General features: G+C 41.4%; 1 protein-coding gene across 11 annotated transcripts in view; it reads right to left on the bottom strand.

Moving 5' to 3' along the window:
• Pard3 (par-3 family cell polarity regulator) overlaps positions 1-18,580 on the bottom strand; it is a 543,836-nt gene that overhangs the window by 137,124 nt on the left and 388,132 nt on the right. For all 11 annotated transcript variants that reach the window (XM_023701951.1, XM_023701947.1, XM_023701952.1 and 8 more), the window contains one exon: positions 12,582-12,824. In XM_023701951.1, the coding sequence (XP_023557719.1) occupies positions 12,582-12,824 (243 nt within the window). The remainder of the gene's footprint in view (positions 1-12,581; positions 12,825-18,580) is intronic.

Raw genomic sequence — 18,580 nt, 5'->3', positions numbered from 1 at the left:
GCTGCCCCCACCAGAAATCTAACAGCAACTGGTCTACCAAGGCGGGCACTCAACTCCAAAACCAGGAGCACCAATAATCCTTCTGCTTTACAAATTGATTGTATTCCAGGTATGTACTACAGTAATAGAAAGCTGACCAACCCACCAGTACCTATACTTAATGCCTTAACGAGGCAGTGAGCTGTCAGTCAAAACTAGGGCCCCACCAGTCTATCCTGCCATTCTTCTGAGATTAAAGAAGCAACTCAAAAGATTTTTCTCTGCTCGCTGTCTCTCTCTGTGTCCTCTGTCTCTCTCCCCCTGCCTACTGACCCACCTACTTAGGTTCTAAGAGCTGTTTAGGACATAGTTCGGCATACCACCTCTTACAAACTTGCCCTTCCCCAAGCTGCACCCCAGGAACCTCCTTCACAGTTCCTCTCACTCTGCAGTACGGTGCAAACACTGCAAGGATCCTGGCAGGGAACAGGCCTTACTTGTTTGGCCTCAACATCAGCCATACTTCTTGGTACACTGTCACCACTGACATCCTAGGAAGTGACTAGGCCAAAATAGAAGCTGCCAAATATACTGGCAGGTGGATGTGCACAAGGACTCTGGCCTTGCCCAGAGCTTCAGCATTTACAAATTTCAGAGGTTAGAGACACCAAATAGAGGAGAGAATGAAAGAAAAAACTCATTACAAGTGAGTCTCTGGTCCCAATCAGCCTTAGGTTCTGCTACAAAGTAACATTTTAATTGTGTAAACAACAGACCCAACAGATTATATATTTGAAAGACTGAACAACAATGGCTTTTAAGACTTTGTAGCTGGCATTAAGTGAATCATTAAGTATTAAAGCAGGGACCAAAGAAGAGTAAGAAAAGACACGTTACTTGGCTGTTGTGCAGCTTTGTCAGGAATGAATCTTCAGTTGATAATTCATAAGTTCTAAAATGGTAAACTTTTTTTCTGCAGTACCAGGGATTGAACTCAGACCCCTGAGTTTTGCCAGGCAGGCACTTATTCCACTGAGCCATCTCTCCGGCCCCTATAGCAATATTTTTCTCAGAGGTTGTTTATAATTATTTCAAGGACACTGTTTATAATTTTTTTAAAAAACCTATAAAGAACTATTTTTAAACTGGTTATACAAATTGATGGTATAAATTGAAGGGAGATTGAAGGGGCAATTTATTCATAAGAAAGTTAGAATAATCCTTTTCTATTCCAACGATTTTGCAATCAACAAGCGAGCCTCATCTCACTCCTCATCAATGTAAGCACAACTGATTAATTTATAAATTAGAATTGAAACCTATAGTAGAGTTTAAAAAATACAGGTGCACTGACTAAAGCACTGCTGGCCTTTCATCTGAGCTGCTGTGTACGATTTAAATGTGAATTGTCACATAGCTTTGAACACCTAATTCAGACTTCCTGTTATTTCCTCGACTTTAATGAACATTAAATTATTATTCCAAGTCACAAAGTATTAGTCCAAATTCACACACATACAAGAAATTCTCTGGACTCAGGAGCTTAGTATTCACTGCCCCATTTGGACAGTTTATGCCTTTGGTTGTGAGCTGGGCCAGCGGCCTTTTGCGCCAAGCTCTGTCAGCTTCATGCTGCAAGGTCCCTGCCACGTGAGCCCAGGCAGGGCCAAGCAGGTATTTCAGTTAAAACACAGGTAACTAAGAAGCACCAACTTAGATCATGTTTAGCTTCCTGCTCAGTGACCTTTTCTTAAACGCCAATTCATGCTTATAAACTAAAAAAGCTACCCTTCCCACCAAAAGGAATTTCCTAGGAGATAATGATCTAATCCCAGAATACTTTCTTTTCTGAACAAATGTTTTCAAATCCCTATATTTCTATGAACTCAAAAGTAAGCCCCAGAATGGCCTAAGAGGTAGAAGTAATAATACAAAGCATAAACTGATACAGAAAATTCATTTTAAAAGCATTTATTTTATAGAATACAGACTCATTCAAACATTTGAATTGCTTATAAAAAGTATCAAATCTAGCTTCAAATAATTATCACATATCCATAGAACATATGAATTACCTAGTTACTTTCTGTTTTGCAACAATCTAGATCATTTATAATTTTTCAGATTTCCACAGAAAGTACTTATTTTATTGAAAGAAGCCAAGACTATTCTAACCACTTCCTTGATTGGAAAAGAAAATAAGTATCTCTGCAAATCAATTAATAATTTCTACTCTCATTATATTAAAATCAACCAATTGGTGAAAACTTGCAGAAGAATGGAAGGAGAACAGAAAATCAAATCATTATCCACACTGAGGACTAGGGTACCCAGGGAAAGCTCTGGAACATCTGGGAAGTTAATTTAAAAATGGATTGTAGATTCAGGGCTCGATAAAGTCTCCTAAGTTGAAAATGCATCTCACAATAGGGCTCCACATAAATCCTCATGAATTTATATTAATAGTTGATTGATATTCCATCCTGATGCAGGAGTGAAAAAGAAATAACACCAATCTGAGATCACTAAACACCAATAAGATTGGTATTTGAAGCCATGGGCTTGGATTATCCAGGGGACAGGGGACAGAGGCAGTTAGGTCAAAAGAAAAAGACAAGTTATCGTGCCAAGCTGCACATAAAGCAGGATCCTGGAGATTTTGTTTGAGGCTAAAAAATCAAACAAAACACCAAGCGGCTCAAGAAATCGTGGCCCATAGCGTGATTGTCAAAGACTTAAAAATTTAGCCCAGTGAAGAGAAGACATTAAAACAAAAATGAGTGTTGGGGGACTACTCGCCTGATAACTACTGAAGTCCAACACAGTTTTAGTTGACTCCCATATTTCTGCAGAATATTTAAACTTTCCCTTAGGCTAAAATAAATACATAAGTAAACAATCCCCATTACACATTACTTCTACAAACGAATTGTGGTTTCAGGCAATGTTAATCAACAAAAAGAATTAAACAAGAAGTCTTTAAAATTAGCCATGACCTTATTTATGGCTTCATTACTTTCAAGATTTCATTTGTTGGGTTGTTTATGTCACCTCAGCCTTTAATTTAATTGTTGAATCTCTAGTTATATTAGAATAGTCTAATGAATGGTGATTGCTTCTTTTCCTTCACCAAAAGTTAACATCTGCAGAACTTGTAATGCCAAAAAGGCATTTAATTCACATGTGTATTTGGTGAAATTGGATTTATACTTTGAGACTGATTCTTTAGTAGCAAAGTAGGTGTGAACCACTGTGATGTGGTCTGATACACTTGGAGATGAGCCTGGTATGTGCATTCCTGGAGGCCCATGCGTACCACGCTGCAGGCCCGGACTGTATCTTCCAGGCAACCAACCAGAGAATACTTTCAAGCAAGGGGTGATTCAGTCATTTTAGATAGAAAATTCCAGGCATTGGGCAAAGTTGGGATTTATGTAGAGCAAGATAGGGAAGAAGGTAAGAGACTTGGGCCAGAATGCAGAGGCAGCCCCGCAGAGAAGACCTGGAGGTGTTCACAGAGGAACAAGGCAGACCTGTCTGCCACGGGTGAGGGGGCTGGGTTACAATAAAAAAAAAAAGTGGATGTGTGGATGTGGATGTGTGGCCTGCGATAGCAGTCCCTGAGCTTAATTTTGGAATATGAGTTTAACTAGTGTAGGTTTAGGTGTCTGAGAGACACAGGAAGTGTGTATTCCCAGCGGGCAGTGCTAAGGGAACATGAGGCTTAGAAAGAGCAGGTGCGTTAGTGGGGGCTAGGCACTGCCACAGCCTTGTAGGAGGTCAAACCTTAACCAACAGTGACACAGAAGTGATAGAGGCTGTAGCATTTCCCTAGGGAACCCAGAATTTAAGGGAAAAAGTAAGTAGACCCTCTGAAGACACAGTTAAAGCACTGTCAGGAAGACAAGAGGAAGCAGTACGAAAAGCTAGAGAACCGCTCCAGACACGTGCGAGTCACCCAGAACGGGCTCAGGAAGCAGGAAGCTGACCTCTGGGGCCCATGTCCAGCTTTCCACCACCAGATGAGGCAGACTGATTGCACTGCAGCTCCAGAGGTTGGAGGCCTACAATGCATTTCACTGGGCTAAAACCAGGGCCACCCGATGAGGGCTCTGCCCTTCTGGAGTCCCCACCTCAGTCTCTGGTCGATGGAGGCCCCCGCACCTCATCTTGCAGTTCCTGCCTCTGCCTTCTGAGTGAGGTGCACAGTGTCTTCACCTCTCCACAGTGCTGGCTGCTCTACTCCCTCCTGCACTAACACTCTATCTGTCAAAGATGGGGATGATGACACAGGAAAATGTCCTTATTTTAAGGCCTTGAGCTTAATCTGGTGCAGCACCCTTTCTGCCCCAGATATTAGGGTTGAGCATGTTTGGGGAGCATCATTAAGCTTATCTTGTGGCTTGACTAAGACAAGGGAAAGAAAATAACAACACTTAGCATCAAACCTAGGGTAGCCGGCACTGGAGGGGCTGAAGAGGAAGGATCACTGTGAGTTCAAGGCCAGCCTGGGTTACAAAGTGAGTTCAAGGCCAGCCTAAACTGTACAGTGAAACCCTATCTAAAAACAAATAATAAAAAAACCCTCGACTAGTCATTCAAGAAGTTTGGATCAGAAATTAAAAGGAAACGAGCAGAAAACAGCTGGAAACAAAAAGTGAATTTGGAAAAAAAAAAAAAAAAAAGCAGCCTGGTTCTCTCCAGTACATTTGCAGGGCACAGGGCCATGCCAGGACTGAGGCAGAAAGTGTGACCAGGGGCTGACAGGATGTCAGCTGATGTGCAGGCCCTCAGGGGGCCACCCTGGAGCAGGATAATGGGGACCCAGAGCCTTGGCTGGGGATGAGTGGGAAATAGGCCACGCGCAGGTGTGGAGGAGCTGAGAGGCGAGCTGAAGGGGCTGACACACTGGGGACACTGGCTGAGGCAAAGCCGGTGAAGCTACTGAGATCCCTTGTATGGATGAAGCACAGGGAATTAGTAATGACACCAACCTGCAAAACTCACCTTGCAATGAGATTTTCTACCTTTGAAAATTACTTTCTCACATTTCAAGAAAAACAGAGATAAATAATATTAAGTAAATGGAAATAAAGTGGTATTTGACTTTTGGAATAGCAAATGCAACTTTGTTATGTGACCCTCCGTTTTTATGAGAGCACATGTTTAATGACTGTGGGTATCTAAGAAAATTAGTTTTTTGTTCTTTGTTTGCCAGACTTCCTTTTGACACAACTGGATTCTAGTTTTATGGGGGAAAAAAACAAGTTCACAAAGGTCCTTTCTTTTAAAATTGGCATTTTCTCTTTAGTGGTAAAATGCATGCAAAAAGCATATGATTATGGTATTTATGTTTCCATTAAAGTGTCCTCCACAAGCTAGCAGAGTCTAGCCTACTATTTTCGTGCTATTTGGATTTATAGCAGTACAGCTCCTATTTTATTTCAATTATACTTGAAGACAATGCACTCCTGGTGGCAAATGATTGCATAGTGACAATCAGCAAATGTCCATTAGAGCTCTCTTTCTGTGGAGTTTTTAAACTAGAGATTCTGGTATCTAGACATAAAAACACGAATTGCATAGTGTCTTGAAGTAAATAAAAAAGCATTATTGACCAGGATGTCATCATGTGTCGTGGTTACTTTTCCATTGCTGACACAAAGTACCCAACACTCACAAGTTAAAGAAAGGAAGGTTTCTTGTAGCTCAGAGTTTGTACTGGTTTCAGTTAGTACTGGGCAGGGTAGCTTGGAAGGCAGGGAGCAGCTCCTTCCTTCTTTCCCTTTTAATTCCACCCAGGTTACAAATCTACTGGTTGATGAGATCCACACCCAGACTGGGTCTTCCTTCTTCAGTAAACCCACCACCCACACCCAGAACTATGGCAACCCCTCAGTGGACTAATCCAGTATCACTAGGCACGATCCAGTCACCTCCTCAAAGCCCCACCATCTATGAAGCTTTAGTGGGGCGTCTAGATAAAAGCCATAGCATGCCTTTCTTGGAACTCAAAGTATACTAAACTTTCTAAATTGGAATTGTGCACTTATAGGATAAGAAATTTTTAGTCTCAAGAAACACTACTAGAATAAATTTTAGGAATACCTGTAATATCATACCTGCAAGACGACTGCTTCAATAAAATGATGATTTAATTATAAATGAACAACAGATGTCGTGAGTGCCAGGAGAGAGCTGTGTCTCATGGAAATCACAAGTGATTTCACCTTTTCACGATTGACACATTAAACTAACCCATATTGGAGTTCCTTGTTTTGTTTTGTTTAGCTCCAGAGTAATGACTTTCTGCAAGAGTCAACTGGGGTACTTACTAAAATATGAGCTCGCAGTCCCTGACCAGATTAGCTGAGCCAAAACATCTAAGAGCAGAGGTCAGGGCACCTGGGAGAAGCACTCTGCTCTGGGAGAAGCATTCCAGGCGCCTTACATATGTGCTGAAATCTGAAAAGGCAGCTTTGGAATACAGCCTGTGTTCGCTATCCTGTTGTCACAAAAACCTGAGAAGACTGGATTCAAAATAAGAGAACAGGCTTATTTTGTGTCATTCCTTTGGAGGTTTCGGGCACAGTGGATGGTCCTGTTACTATGGGGTTTGGGGCTGGGCAGCACGTGGTTGGGAGGTACATGGTGAGGCAACAGCTAACCTCACGCAGTAGAAGAAAAGAGAGGGAGAGACCAAGTGCCCCCAAGCCCGTCAGGGCCAAAGACCTCTCAGCAGCTCCCCCTGTTTTCCAGCAGTGAGGACTGAAACAAAGGTCTTCACACAGAGAGCTATGCCCCATCTTTTCCTTTTCATTTACATTTTGAAAGAAGATTTTACAAAGTCTCTAAGTTGCTCAAGTTGACCTCAAGCTTGTGGACCTCCCGCCTCAGCTTTCTAGAGTGTTTGCGATTCCATGTGTACCATCACCTCTGGCTCAGGCCTGTCTCTTAAAAGTCCTACTGCCTCCCAATAACATGACAGGCTGGGGTCTGGAGCCTTTGGGAAACGGTCCAGATCTGAGTTCCACCGCTGCCTATTACAGTCCCTAAGTGTGATGCATGTTCACCAGGCCAGCAAAAGCCAATACGGTATGAGCAAAGATGCTGAATGTTCAGCTGAGGTTGAAGCATGGCCGCTTTGTCCCACGTGACCTCATGTGCTCACAGTTAGTAGGCACTCCATGAAAGTAGAAGATGCAGACTTTCAGAGAATCCAATAAAGAGTGGAGGGCAAAGACCTTCCAGTTCTCAAAGAACAGAATGAATCAGACCGATGGTGACTTGGACCCACACCCCCTACTCGCTCACTGTAATGCACATCATTTCAAGCACCTGCATGCCAACCTCCACCCTCAAAGCCACGGACACCAGAGAAGTCATAAAAGCCCCACGCTGGGCTTACAAAGTCCACTTTAAAAAGAAAACGTCATTATGGGATGGATGGAGACTGTACCATGGTCAAGCCACTAACAAGTGAGCAGATTACAAGCCACAGAATTGTAATCCCACATCTTTCTATCTATTTATGCTATAAGGAATCAATCTGTTTACACAATCCATTCCTTCTCTCATGCATCCCTGTGGGGCTACACAGGTACTGCAAGCTATGAACAGAGTCAACCTTGCCAATGCCCACTGGGGCAAGTAAGTTACTATCCTTATTTTGTAGCACAGGCAAAGGAAGCCCAATTACTGAAGAGCCCAGGACCAAACCCAGGCTCAACTGGCTGCACAGTTCAGATCCACTATGCACCCTTCCAACTGCACGGAGGGAGCTGTGTCTTCAGGTCACAGAGGACATTTGCTTAGCAGACACGATGGGTACCAAGGAGTTTAAAAAACACAAAGGCAGCAGAGCTAATAGGACGACACCAGGAAATTTTGCTCCCATGAAAATCACCTCACCAGGAGATAGTGCCACAATATGCAGGCTGCCTTGATCCAAAGACACCTCCCACTGGGCTTTTCTGTGTGTACTTAATATTCTGAATGACATCTGGCCTCAGGAAACAGAAGCCACAGGGCAGTTAACTTAAAGAAGGAGCAGCTCACCTTTGAGAGAGAGCATCCTGGACCTTTCAGAGGTCCAGGCTGGGCGCCTAGGTCAGGAACAGCACCTGCTCGGGGCCAGCGGCCGCCCTCCTCCTCCATGCAGCCTCCACCTTCAGCCCATCATGTAAACACCCCCAACATGCAGGAGAAGGAGGGAGAATGTCAGTGGGCAAAAGTGGAATCAGCCCTCTTTGCCTTATTTGATCTTACTTCATGGTGCTAGGGATGAATCCTTTGGCTGTCAGCATAAAGACAGGTGGTCTACTGCCAAGCTGCACCTCTAGCCCACTCCCACTTTAATCAGGAAACACAAGCTGTACAGAAAGTCCTAACCATGCAGTGACTTCTAACTTCTGTTAGCCAGAACTGTGTCACAGGGCCACTGCTCAGTGCGAGGGACTCGCAAGGGTCAGCCCGAACAAAACTGGGATTCATGAAGGAAGAAGAGCATGCGTTAGGCAGGCAGCGGTGTCAGTCATAGCACGGGAGGCATGGAAACAGTACCACAGCAGACTCCAAGCGCTCAGGCAGTCAAGACGCCTCAACCAAACAGGAAGTGTGCTCGTGCCAAAGAGATATAAGACTATGGATCTGATCCAAAGGCGAGATCCTTGAGGTTCCCTGTGACACGCAGAATAAAGATAACATCTTTGTGAGTTTAAGTCTCATTATTCATATGCAACAGGATGCAGTTCGCTTCTCTGGGCATCCACCCGACACAAAAAGTCAAAGCATTACCAAGGACCTTAATAAACAGTAATCACAATGGCACTGTGACTGAAGCATAGAACTGGATAACGGCCCATGTGTCAATAAAATTAAACAGGCATGAAGGCATTTCTAGATGTAGTATAATACCTTATAAAAAGCATTTCATAATATGTGCAGATTGAAAAAGGATCCCCATTCTGACATTAAATTCATAGCACTTAATAAATTACTCTTAGTTGCCTCCATGTGGAGCCACAAAACCCACATCTTTGACTGTAAGATCCATCAAAATGATTAAGCAGTGAAATTCTGCATGTCTTTCTTATCAAATACAGAAAGTCCAAGAAGAGATGCAGGCTCCATGGTACATTTTCAACTCCAAAGTTTATCAGACACCAAATGCAATTTTTGTGACATTCAGTTAGTTGAAAGGAGCTTATATAATGCGCAAATTTTGTATTTTCATTGGAATGATTCATTTTTTTAAGTTCCTGTAAGTATATTCTGTATCATCGTACAGGTATGTTACTTTACTGTCCCAGTTTGCTTATAAATAGGAAGTCGCCAAGAAATGATACGCTCACCGTCTCCACTTCATGATAGACCTCATGCATAGGTCATGCAGCCACGTAACGGGCAGACCAGAGACCACACATGAATAGTCAACAGCACTGCAGAACCACTGAGGAAAGTGACAGGCAAATGCAGTCAGCACTTAGCCCGGAGAGGCAAACACACTTCAATAAACCTGCCATGTAGCAGCCACCACCATATTTGTGATTTGTGTAAGAGTTCAGACTCTTAAAAAAGTATTATTGGCCACATTAAATTAATGCTGTTCATTTGAATGTAATGGCTTTGCCATTTTGTTTGTCTTTAATTTTGTGAAGATGTTTGGTTTTATAGTTGTATAATGGTTATAAACAGAAGGAGTTTAGTAGTATTTTATTTTTATACATATTTAAGTAATGTTATAATCAAAACAATTTAAACTGCTACTGCAGTATCAAGAGATTTTCTTTCCTTGTTAAAAAAAAAAAAAAAAAGAGTTCCTACACTGCTTAGGTCTAAGTAACACTTTTCTATAGCTTTCTCACAGACAGGAGGAGACAACAGAGGTGATGTCATTTGTTTTCCAAGCCAAGTTCAAATTCAACATTAGGTAAGTAAAGAAGTAATTTATAGGTGCAGAAATTCCCAAGTTTTTAATTAGTATCATCATTCACTGTTTAATATATATCTTATTCTTGACAAAAATAGTAATTAAAAAACTAAATTTACATTTCTATAATCTATATATATATATATATATATATATATATATATGTATATATCTGGATAAGGTTGACACAGGCTCTTGAATACAACAGCGTGTGAGGCATGGTTCTGAATTATTTTCTCCTTGGTGTGACGTGCCGTGAGTGACATCTCCCTGGGGTGTTCTGCTGAGCGCATGTTGATGGAAACGAGTCAGGAGGCTGTTTCAGTTTGGGGTTATCTCAGCACAGAGAAGAGACTCTACAGGGTGCTGAACCAGGGAAGCTTCAGCCCAGAGCACAGAGTTCTAAGCCTAGAAACACTACAAGGAAATCAGCAGAGTCCTTGATGAAATTTAGACTCTTGTAAACACTGGGCTTAAAGTAGTCATTTATGGTGATTAAGACAGAAGGATCCTTTCTGACTCTTGCTCTGGTCAGACGAGACTTCTGAGCTAGATGAGTAACTGCTACAGGCGCACCCATGATTTTTAGATTTTGAGATAGATGTGCAATACGCAGGATGATGAGTACTTTGATCAAGGAACAATAAATACTATGTCAACTACTTTGTTTAAGCTCCTCCAAAAGTTACTGACTGGTAACGTCAACATGTCTGATGTCCTTTCTCCCAAGAAAACACTTTCAGGGGGACATTCACGGCCTTCAGATGCAGTTTGACCTTGTACAAGCAGCTTCCACAAGTGCAGCAGAAACCAAGCAAAAAGCTTTTAAAGAAAATGTCACTGTCACTAATAAAAACTTCATTCTTTTCAGTCCTGATGTATCTGTGTTGTTAAAAAGCACAAGAGTTCCCAGGATCCCACCAAAGGATTTAAATAAACCATAAGCCTCCAGTATTAACTGAATCACTAATTATAGTCAAGATCAAATAGATTTTTTTGAAGATAATGAAGAAAATATATAACACAACAAGAAAAGGAGATGGAATAATATTCTGACCAGAGTATCACCTTAAGATCTGCTTCTTCATCTGCTGGGTTTTGCTTCTTCCACTTGCTATTTTTAAAAATACTTCCAAGTTTACTTGAGGGTTAACTGCTGGATCTGCAAACCTCTAATAAAAATAGCTGGAAGTGCGGAACTAAAATATAGGCTCCATGCAAAACTGTAGCGACTGAGTAAGACATTAATGTCATGATGATAATCCCAGGATATCTCTTGCCTTGTAAATGTTCTTAAACATTCAGACCAGCAGTGCCAACATCAAACCTGGGAATTTATAAGAAATGCAAAATCTTGGCCTTTCATCCCAACTTACAAAATCAAAGTTCTAGAGGATGATCAATCAATCAGTGTTGCAAGAATTCCTTCACACAACCCTGATGCATGAAAGCCTAAAAACCACTGGTTTTAACAGAACCACTTGTAATGCAACAAAGCCTAAATCCTACAGACAGGCACAATGAAAACAAGATTATTGCACTACTCATAGCAATATCATACATGTGTTTGATATAAAAAACAATGAATATAATTTACTTCATGAGCTAAATTCCATATATTGCTTAAATATACAGATGGAAGGGTGGGAAAAGATTAGTTTGAAACTGTTTTTGAGTTGGGCATGGTAGCACAGGCCTTTAATACCAGCCTGGGGAGGCTGATGCAGGAGAACTGCTGAGTTCAAGATCAGTCTAGGCTACATAGTAAGTTCAAGCCCATCCTAAACCACATAGCAAAAACTTCTCTCAAAAAGCGGATTAAAATTTGAAATACTTGTATAGCCATTTGAAATCAATACAGAGCCAACAGTACATAGTCGTCAATAAGTACACAGCTAATAAATATAATGGCATACAGTTACCTTTTCTTTCTTCTTGAGGCAGGGTTTCATTATGCAGTTGAGGGTTCATTATGGACTCATTGTGCAGCCAAAGCTGGCCTCAACTCAGCAATCCTCCTGCCTCAGCCTCTCAGGTGCTGGGATTATAGGCATAATTATAGGTACCACCACACCCAGCCGGAGTCATTTAAATTTTAAATAAACTTAAAAATTTTAAAAAACACAGTCATTAACATATAGTTAACATGATACTCCTACATGGTATATTGACAAACATAATTCACTGCTGTGTCCTGTGGCTGCTAATAAGTCATTAGAAGACTGCCTGTACTGTACTTCTAATTTACTAATTCTTTCATAATATAGAATTATGCCACCCAAAAAGGGGTCCTTTCTAAATCAGCGTTGAAATAAACCATATCATTCTCCATCTATCTCATGACCCCAACTACCAACGAAGCAAATACTGCTCAAGCAGAAGAGCCATAATTTCCAGTCCACTTTGTATTCTAGTTTTCTGGTCCACAACCATTTGCAGATTAGGATGAAATATGCTGGAATCATTAGAAAAACTATCAAAACCATGTGCTGCTCTTTCCATGAGGCTCTGATTTGTATAAATTCAATACTTTTAGTCACAACAGCTTTTTAAAGGCTATTAGTAACAGGTGGTTCAGGCGTGAGGCTCTGAAGAACATCTACAGTCTTCTCTGTCAAGAAGCTAGAGAAAAGAGAATTCAGAAACAACACTGTGACTGCTCCGAGCCTACCTGTCCACAGGCGAAGCTTTGGAATTCCGAGGCTTTTTCACTTGTGCATACAGAGCATCCATCACATGCCCCTCTCGGGGACTTTGTGGCCTGGCGCTGAGAGCCAGGGGCCCTTCGTAGGATGACATTCCCCCGTACATTAGCTCATCCTCACAGCCGAACGTCCGATGGCAATCTTGGATTTCAGCGTAGTCACGCTCCCGGGCTTGTCGCTCCCTGAATTCTCGAGTTTTGGCTTGGATCCTGTAAGATTAGAAAAAAAAATGAGACAAAGAAACTTCTCCCTTTCTAAAAAGTGCATCCAGCAACATTCGTTACAATATGTTATTAAGTATATTCTGACCCCACAGTTATGGGAAGATCAGCGGCACAGATGCTGGTCCTACATTCCTAGACTGTCAAGCGACGCTAGGAGTACTCACTACTAGTCACTTCAGTGCCTTCACAGCACATTAATAACACGGTCTATACTATGAATCTTAAGTTTAACTTTTAACCTACTATCATTAAAAGTTCTGAAATAAGACTTGCCTGCATTATAACTGAGATCTTAGGAGGCCATTTTCCAAAAGATAGCTCACTAAGATTTTATTAAACTACCTGATACACAGTGCTCCTCTATTTAAAATACATTGGTATAATTTATGCAGTGCCAATGTGAGTTACCTATAAATAATTAACTCTTGGTAGAATTTTGATGACTCTTTAATACAAAATCTATTTTAATTATATACCTAAAATTGAAATGTTTACCTAAAAGCAGTAAAGTCTTAGCGAAGATGTGAAGAAAAGGGAACACTTGGGCTCGGGAGATAGCTCAGGGGAATAAGTGCTTGCCTGGCAAGCACAAGGTCCTGAGATCAATCCCTGGTACAGAGAGAGAGAGAGAGAGAGAGAGAGAGAGAGAGAGAGAGAGAGAGAGAAACACTTGGGTGCTGTTGTTGGGAATGTGAGTTTGCACAGCCATTATAGGAAATGCCACACTGAGTCCTCAAAGACTAAGAACAGAACATATGACCCAGCTATCTTACTATGGGGTCCGTGGCCAAAAGAAATCGGTATGTCGAAGTGATATCTATGTTTGTTACAGCACTATTCGCCACAGCCAATGCATGGAATTAACCTTGGTGCACCCAACAATGAGTGAATTCATGAAGAAAATGTCCATATGCCCAGCAGGATGCTTAGCCCCCCACAAAAAAGAAATTCTCTCATTTGTAATGCCATGAGTGAACTTGGAGGGCATTATGCTAAGTGAAATAAGAAGACATAGAAAGATATATGACAAAATCACACACACGCACAGAATTGACAAACTGGTCTTACAGAAGCACTAAATTAAACAATGGTCACCCAAAAGTGGGCAAAGGAAGGTAAGAGGGACAGAAGAGTTCAGGCAGTCAGCTTTCTAGTTTAATCAGAAAGGAACAACAGTTTCTGGTGTTCTCTTGCACAGTAAGGTAACTAACACTAACAAGAAGGTTGTGTGTACTGCAAATTGACAAGCAGAGAAGGTTTTGAAAGTTCCCCTCATAAAAGAATGACAAATATTTGAGGACGGGCATAGCTACTCTGATTTGATCATTATATAACATATACTAGGATCAAAATATCACACTCTACCCCATAAATAAATACAATCACTATAGATTAGTCAAAGTTTTAAAAAGCAATTATTTTCATTTTTGAGGTATAATTCTAGCTCAATGAACCAAGTTCCTGCTTAGGGAAGCACAGGGACCAGGGTTCAATCCCCAGTACTCCATGCCATGCCAGCCCCACCCACAGGTGTGCGGAGCCGGCCACCAAGACTGTGTGCTGGCACATGCCTATAATCCCAGTGCTGGGTAGACTGAAAATAGGAGGATCATAATGAGTCCAGTCTGCATAGTGAGATCCTGCACCTAATACTGAAGAAAAAAAAAAAAAAAAAAGAATTGTGGTATATGTCTCTGAGCATAAATGCCACCTAAATAAATGTTTATCAGAACCTAGAAAATACCAAGTCCAGATGAAAAAATTCCTGTCCCCCTAGAGATGAAAGCAATAGGTCTTAACAAAATGTCAACCTATAGAGTCTAACAACATACACAACAATTTATACCATGTTCAAATGATATAACTGCAAGAACCATATTAACAGGATAAGACAGCACAGTCTTATTCTATCAATTGATATAGAAGAATATTTGACCAATTAAATACCTACCATGACCAAACAAACAAACAGAAAGTCCTCAGAAAATGAGGAAGAGTAAGATCTGCTGAACTTCAAAGGAGCATCTACCCACATCCTCAGCTTCCATCCTACACAGAGGAAGACTGCAGGCTCCCCTCGGGCCAGGAGTGCGGGAAGGATTTGCTCCCCCTGCTGTGCACCCACACAGTGCTGGACTGTCTCCACAATGCAAGAAGCCAGCCAGTGAAACAAAAGCCACACAGAACAGAGAGGAAGAAACAAGGTCCCCTTATTTGTAGAAGACGTGAGGGTCCACACAGAAAATCTCAAGGAAACTACAAAAATCTAGAACTAAGAAGCAAACTCAGCAAGGTGCCAATACAAGATCAACATACAAAAATCTAATTGTTTTGATACAAGGCCTCACTGCATAGTTGATTGGCCTTGAGCTCACTATGTAGCCCAGGCTGGCCTTAAAACTCACAGCAATCCTTCTACCTCACGCACCCAAGAGCTGGGATTACAAGCATGTGCCACCATACCTGGCTAAGGAACTCATGACACTAAAATTAAAATTACAATGCCATTTATAGTTATTAAAAATACATAAATGTAAAGATTCATTTTTAGATATGCATAAAAAGACACAAAGGTCAATCTAACAAAACAAGTGGTATTTGTGTGCTGAAAACTATAGAATGCAGGTGAAAACAAAAAATAAACTACCTCAGATTCAGAGACACTGGGATCAAAGGTGAAAATTCTCGTGGCAAGTCATCTGGGATCAAAGGTGAAAATTCACGTGGCAAGTCATCCTCCCCAGACTGGCATACAGGTTTTAATGAAAATCCTATAATAATCCCAGCAAGATTTTTTAGATACTGACAAGATTATTTTAAAATTTATTCCTGCCTGGGGAGTGTAGCTCAGTGATAGAGCACGTGCTTAGCATGCGTAAGGTCCTGGTTCTGACACTCCATATCACAAAAACAAAAATAAAAAGACAAAGAAAAACTCAATAAATAAAATTTATACAGAAGGAAGAAAAAAAAAAAAAAAAACCCTGTGAAAAAGAACAATGAAATGGGAAGAATGAAACTTCCAGACTGTGAGATTTGTAACACCACTACAGTAACTAGCATGTGCGGTATTCAGGAGGAGACAGACACTCAGACCAAAGGAAGATGAAGAGACAGCCGACACGCTGGCTGGCTGAGTCCTCACAATGGTACAAAAGCAGGCCAATGGAATAAAATAGATTTTTCAACAAATGGTGCTGGAATAATTGGATATCCGTAGGCCAAAAAAGAACTTAAATTGCACATCTTAAATAAAAATTAACCCAAAATGGCCATAGATTTAAATGAAGAATGTAACGCTATAAAACTTTAGAAGGAAACACAGATGAGTATCTCGAGAACCTAGTGCTTGGTGGAGAGTTCTGAGGCACGGCAACAGCAGTGCCATCCATGAAACAAAAGATTCCGAAGAAAACCTAATGACATCACAATTGCTAACTCTTTCCTCCATGAAAGATTCTACTGAGAAGATGAAAAGACAAGTACCAACTGGACAAATATCTGCAAACCACTAAACTGACAAAGGACCGATATCCAAAACACATTTAAAATAATTCAAAACTCAACAAGCAAACAGTCTAATTAGAAAATGAGGAAAAAATATGAAGAAGCATTTCAGAAGGACAATATGTCCACGACATGTAAGTACACAAAAAGCTGGCGGACACTACCTGCCAATAGGGACATCTCATTCAGACCAGAAAGAGCTGTCCCTACATACCTATTAGAGCAGCTCAAGTAAAAAGTGGTCAGAGAACCAAATGCAGACACGAAGCAAAGAAACTGGGTCTCTCCTACACTGCCGTTGGCAATGGAGAACAGTACAGCAATCTGGCAGTTCCTTTAAAAAAGCTCACCGAGCACTCCACATGCTACCAGCAACTGTACTTCTAAGTACTCATCCCAAAGAAATAAAACTTACGTCCATGCAAAAGTCTGCTCTCAATGGTTCATAGCCACTTCTCCCTCCACAAAACTGGAAATAACCACAATATCCTACACCAGCTGAGTGGATAAGCAAACTGGAATGTGGCCGCATCATGCGCTGCTGCTGACAGAACAAGTGAAGATACTGCCGGCCCACAACGTGCGGAAACGTTACTGATAACAGGATGTGACCTGAAGAAGCTGTTAGTCTCAAAGGCTTGGACCAGGACTCCCTCACATACCCTTCTCCAAATGGCAGAAGCAGAGATCAGCAGCGGTGGGGGCAGAGGAGTCGGAGGGAAATCCACCGGGTGGAACAGTTGCTCACTCGCTGCAGGGCCGGCTACACGATCTACATGGGTGACTACAGGCGAAAGACAGCACACACACACGGCACACCTTCAGTCTCCTGGCTTTGCTAGCACACTACGGTTCCCTCAGCTGTACCACTAGGGAACCCGGAGGAAGTGTACACGAGGCCTCCCCGTGCTAGCTGTGCAACTTCCTGCGAATCTAACGTCATTTCCAAATACAAAAATGGGCCACATGCTGTCACAAACAGAACTGACATTTTTTGCCTCACTTCTTTCCTACATCTAGCTTATCAGCCCTACTCCAGGCTTTTTTCCAATACTAGACCCAAAGAGTCAAAGTTTTCTAGCTTTTTTTTGTAGCTATCAAATAGAAATGCTTAACTAGCTCAGCAGCACCCAGCAAGAAGAGGCCATTTGTGACATGGTAGTAGAACAGCTGCTCTCAACCACACGTAACCAGGCACCACCCCCCAGCAATGGGAATATTTTTCCAAGCCTCCACAACTTCCTGGGAGGGCCTTACTTCCTAGCTGATAACCCACAGCTTTCTAATGCAAACAGAATACTGGAAAGTCAGACATTTTCATCGCAGGAGTCCTAGGTAGTAATAAAGGGAAGTCCTTACAATGGAACATCTATAAGAGAAATGGCGAATTAAATTTTAATGTCAAATTTAGCTAAAATTATCATAGATTTTATTATACCCCACTTATCCACTTAAGGGCAATTATGACAGTCAAAGGTGTTCGTATAAAAGCCAATTATAGCTAAATACTGGAGATCCAAGATGGGCAGTCAATAAAGCTGAAATAACTGCACCATTCTGGTTTTCTGGCTCTGGAGTTAGCAGGGAGTGAGGGGAGGGGACTAGCAGGAAATAAGTTACTCCTTTTACTCAATGGGATATTAATCTGAAGCTCGATTATCACTTATTGGACAACGTACTTACTAATATAATGTGGTTACCATCAGATAATGACCTAATCATGGGTAATATTCAGGGTATCTGGGCATTCATGTAAATCTTTTTTTTTAATCTTTTATTTTTACTTTTATTTATTTGGTACAGGGTCTCGCTGTGCAGCTCAGCCTCGTAGTGATCCTCCTGTCTCAGCCTTCCCAGAGGTGGGATTACAGGCATGCACCACCATGCCTAGTTTCAGTAGCCGGCTCCACAAGGGGTTGACACGGCAGTCAGTACTGGGGATCGAACCTAGAACCTTAGACTTTCCAGACAGATGCTTAGACCTCCAAGCTATCTCCCTGGCCCCTCACATAAATCTTTAAGTTTGGGAAACTAATAAAATTTGGATGGAAAATAGAGATATAAATATAATTATACAAATATAAAGCTAAAAGTTCGGAATTTGGAGAACCTTCCAAAAAAATCATCAGAATACCATAGGTGGATTTATAGTACTCAAACCTCAATTCATTGAAAGTGAAGGTAGTCCACTTTATGAATGCTGATCAGGGGATCCCTTTAAGAAAGGCAGTTAA

This window comes from Octodon degus, unplaced genomic scaffold, assembly GCF_000260255.1.
Source record: "Octodon degus isolate 3935 unplaced genomic scaffold, OctDeg1.0 scaffold00144, whole genome shotgun sequence".
NCBI classification, from domain to species: Eukaryota; Metazoa; Chordata; class Mammalia; order Rodentia; family Octodontidae; genus Octodon; species Octodon degus.
Note: the sequence above shows the minus strand (reverse complement) of the source record. Positions and strands in the feature narration are given on the sequence as shown.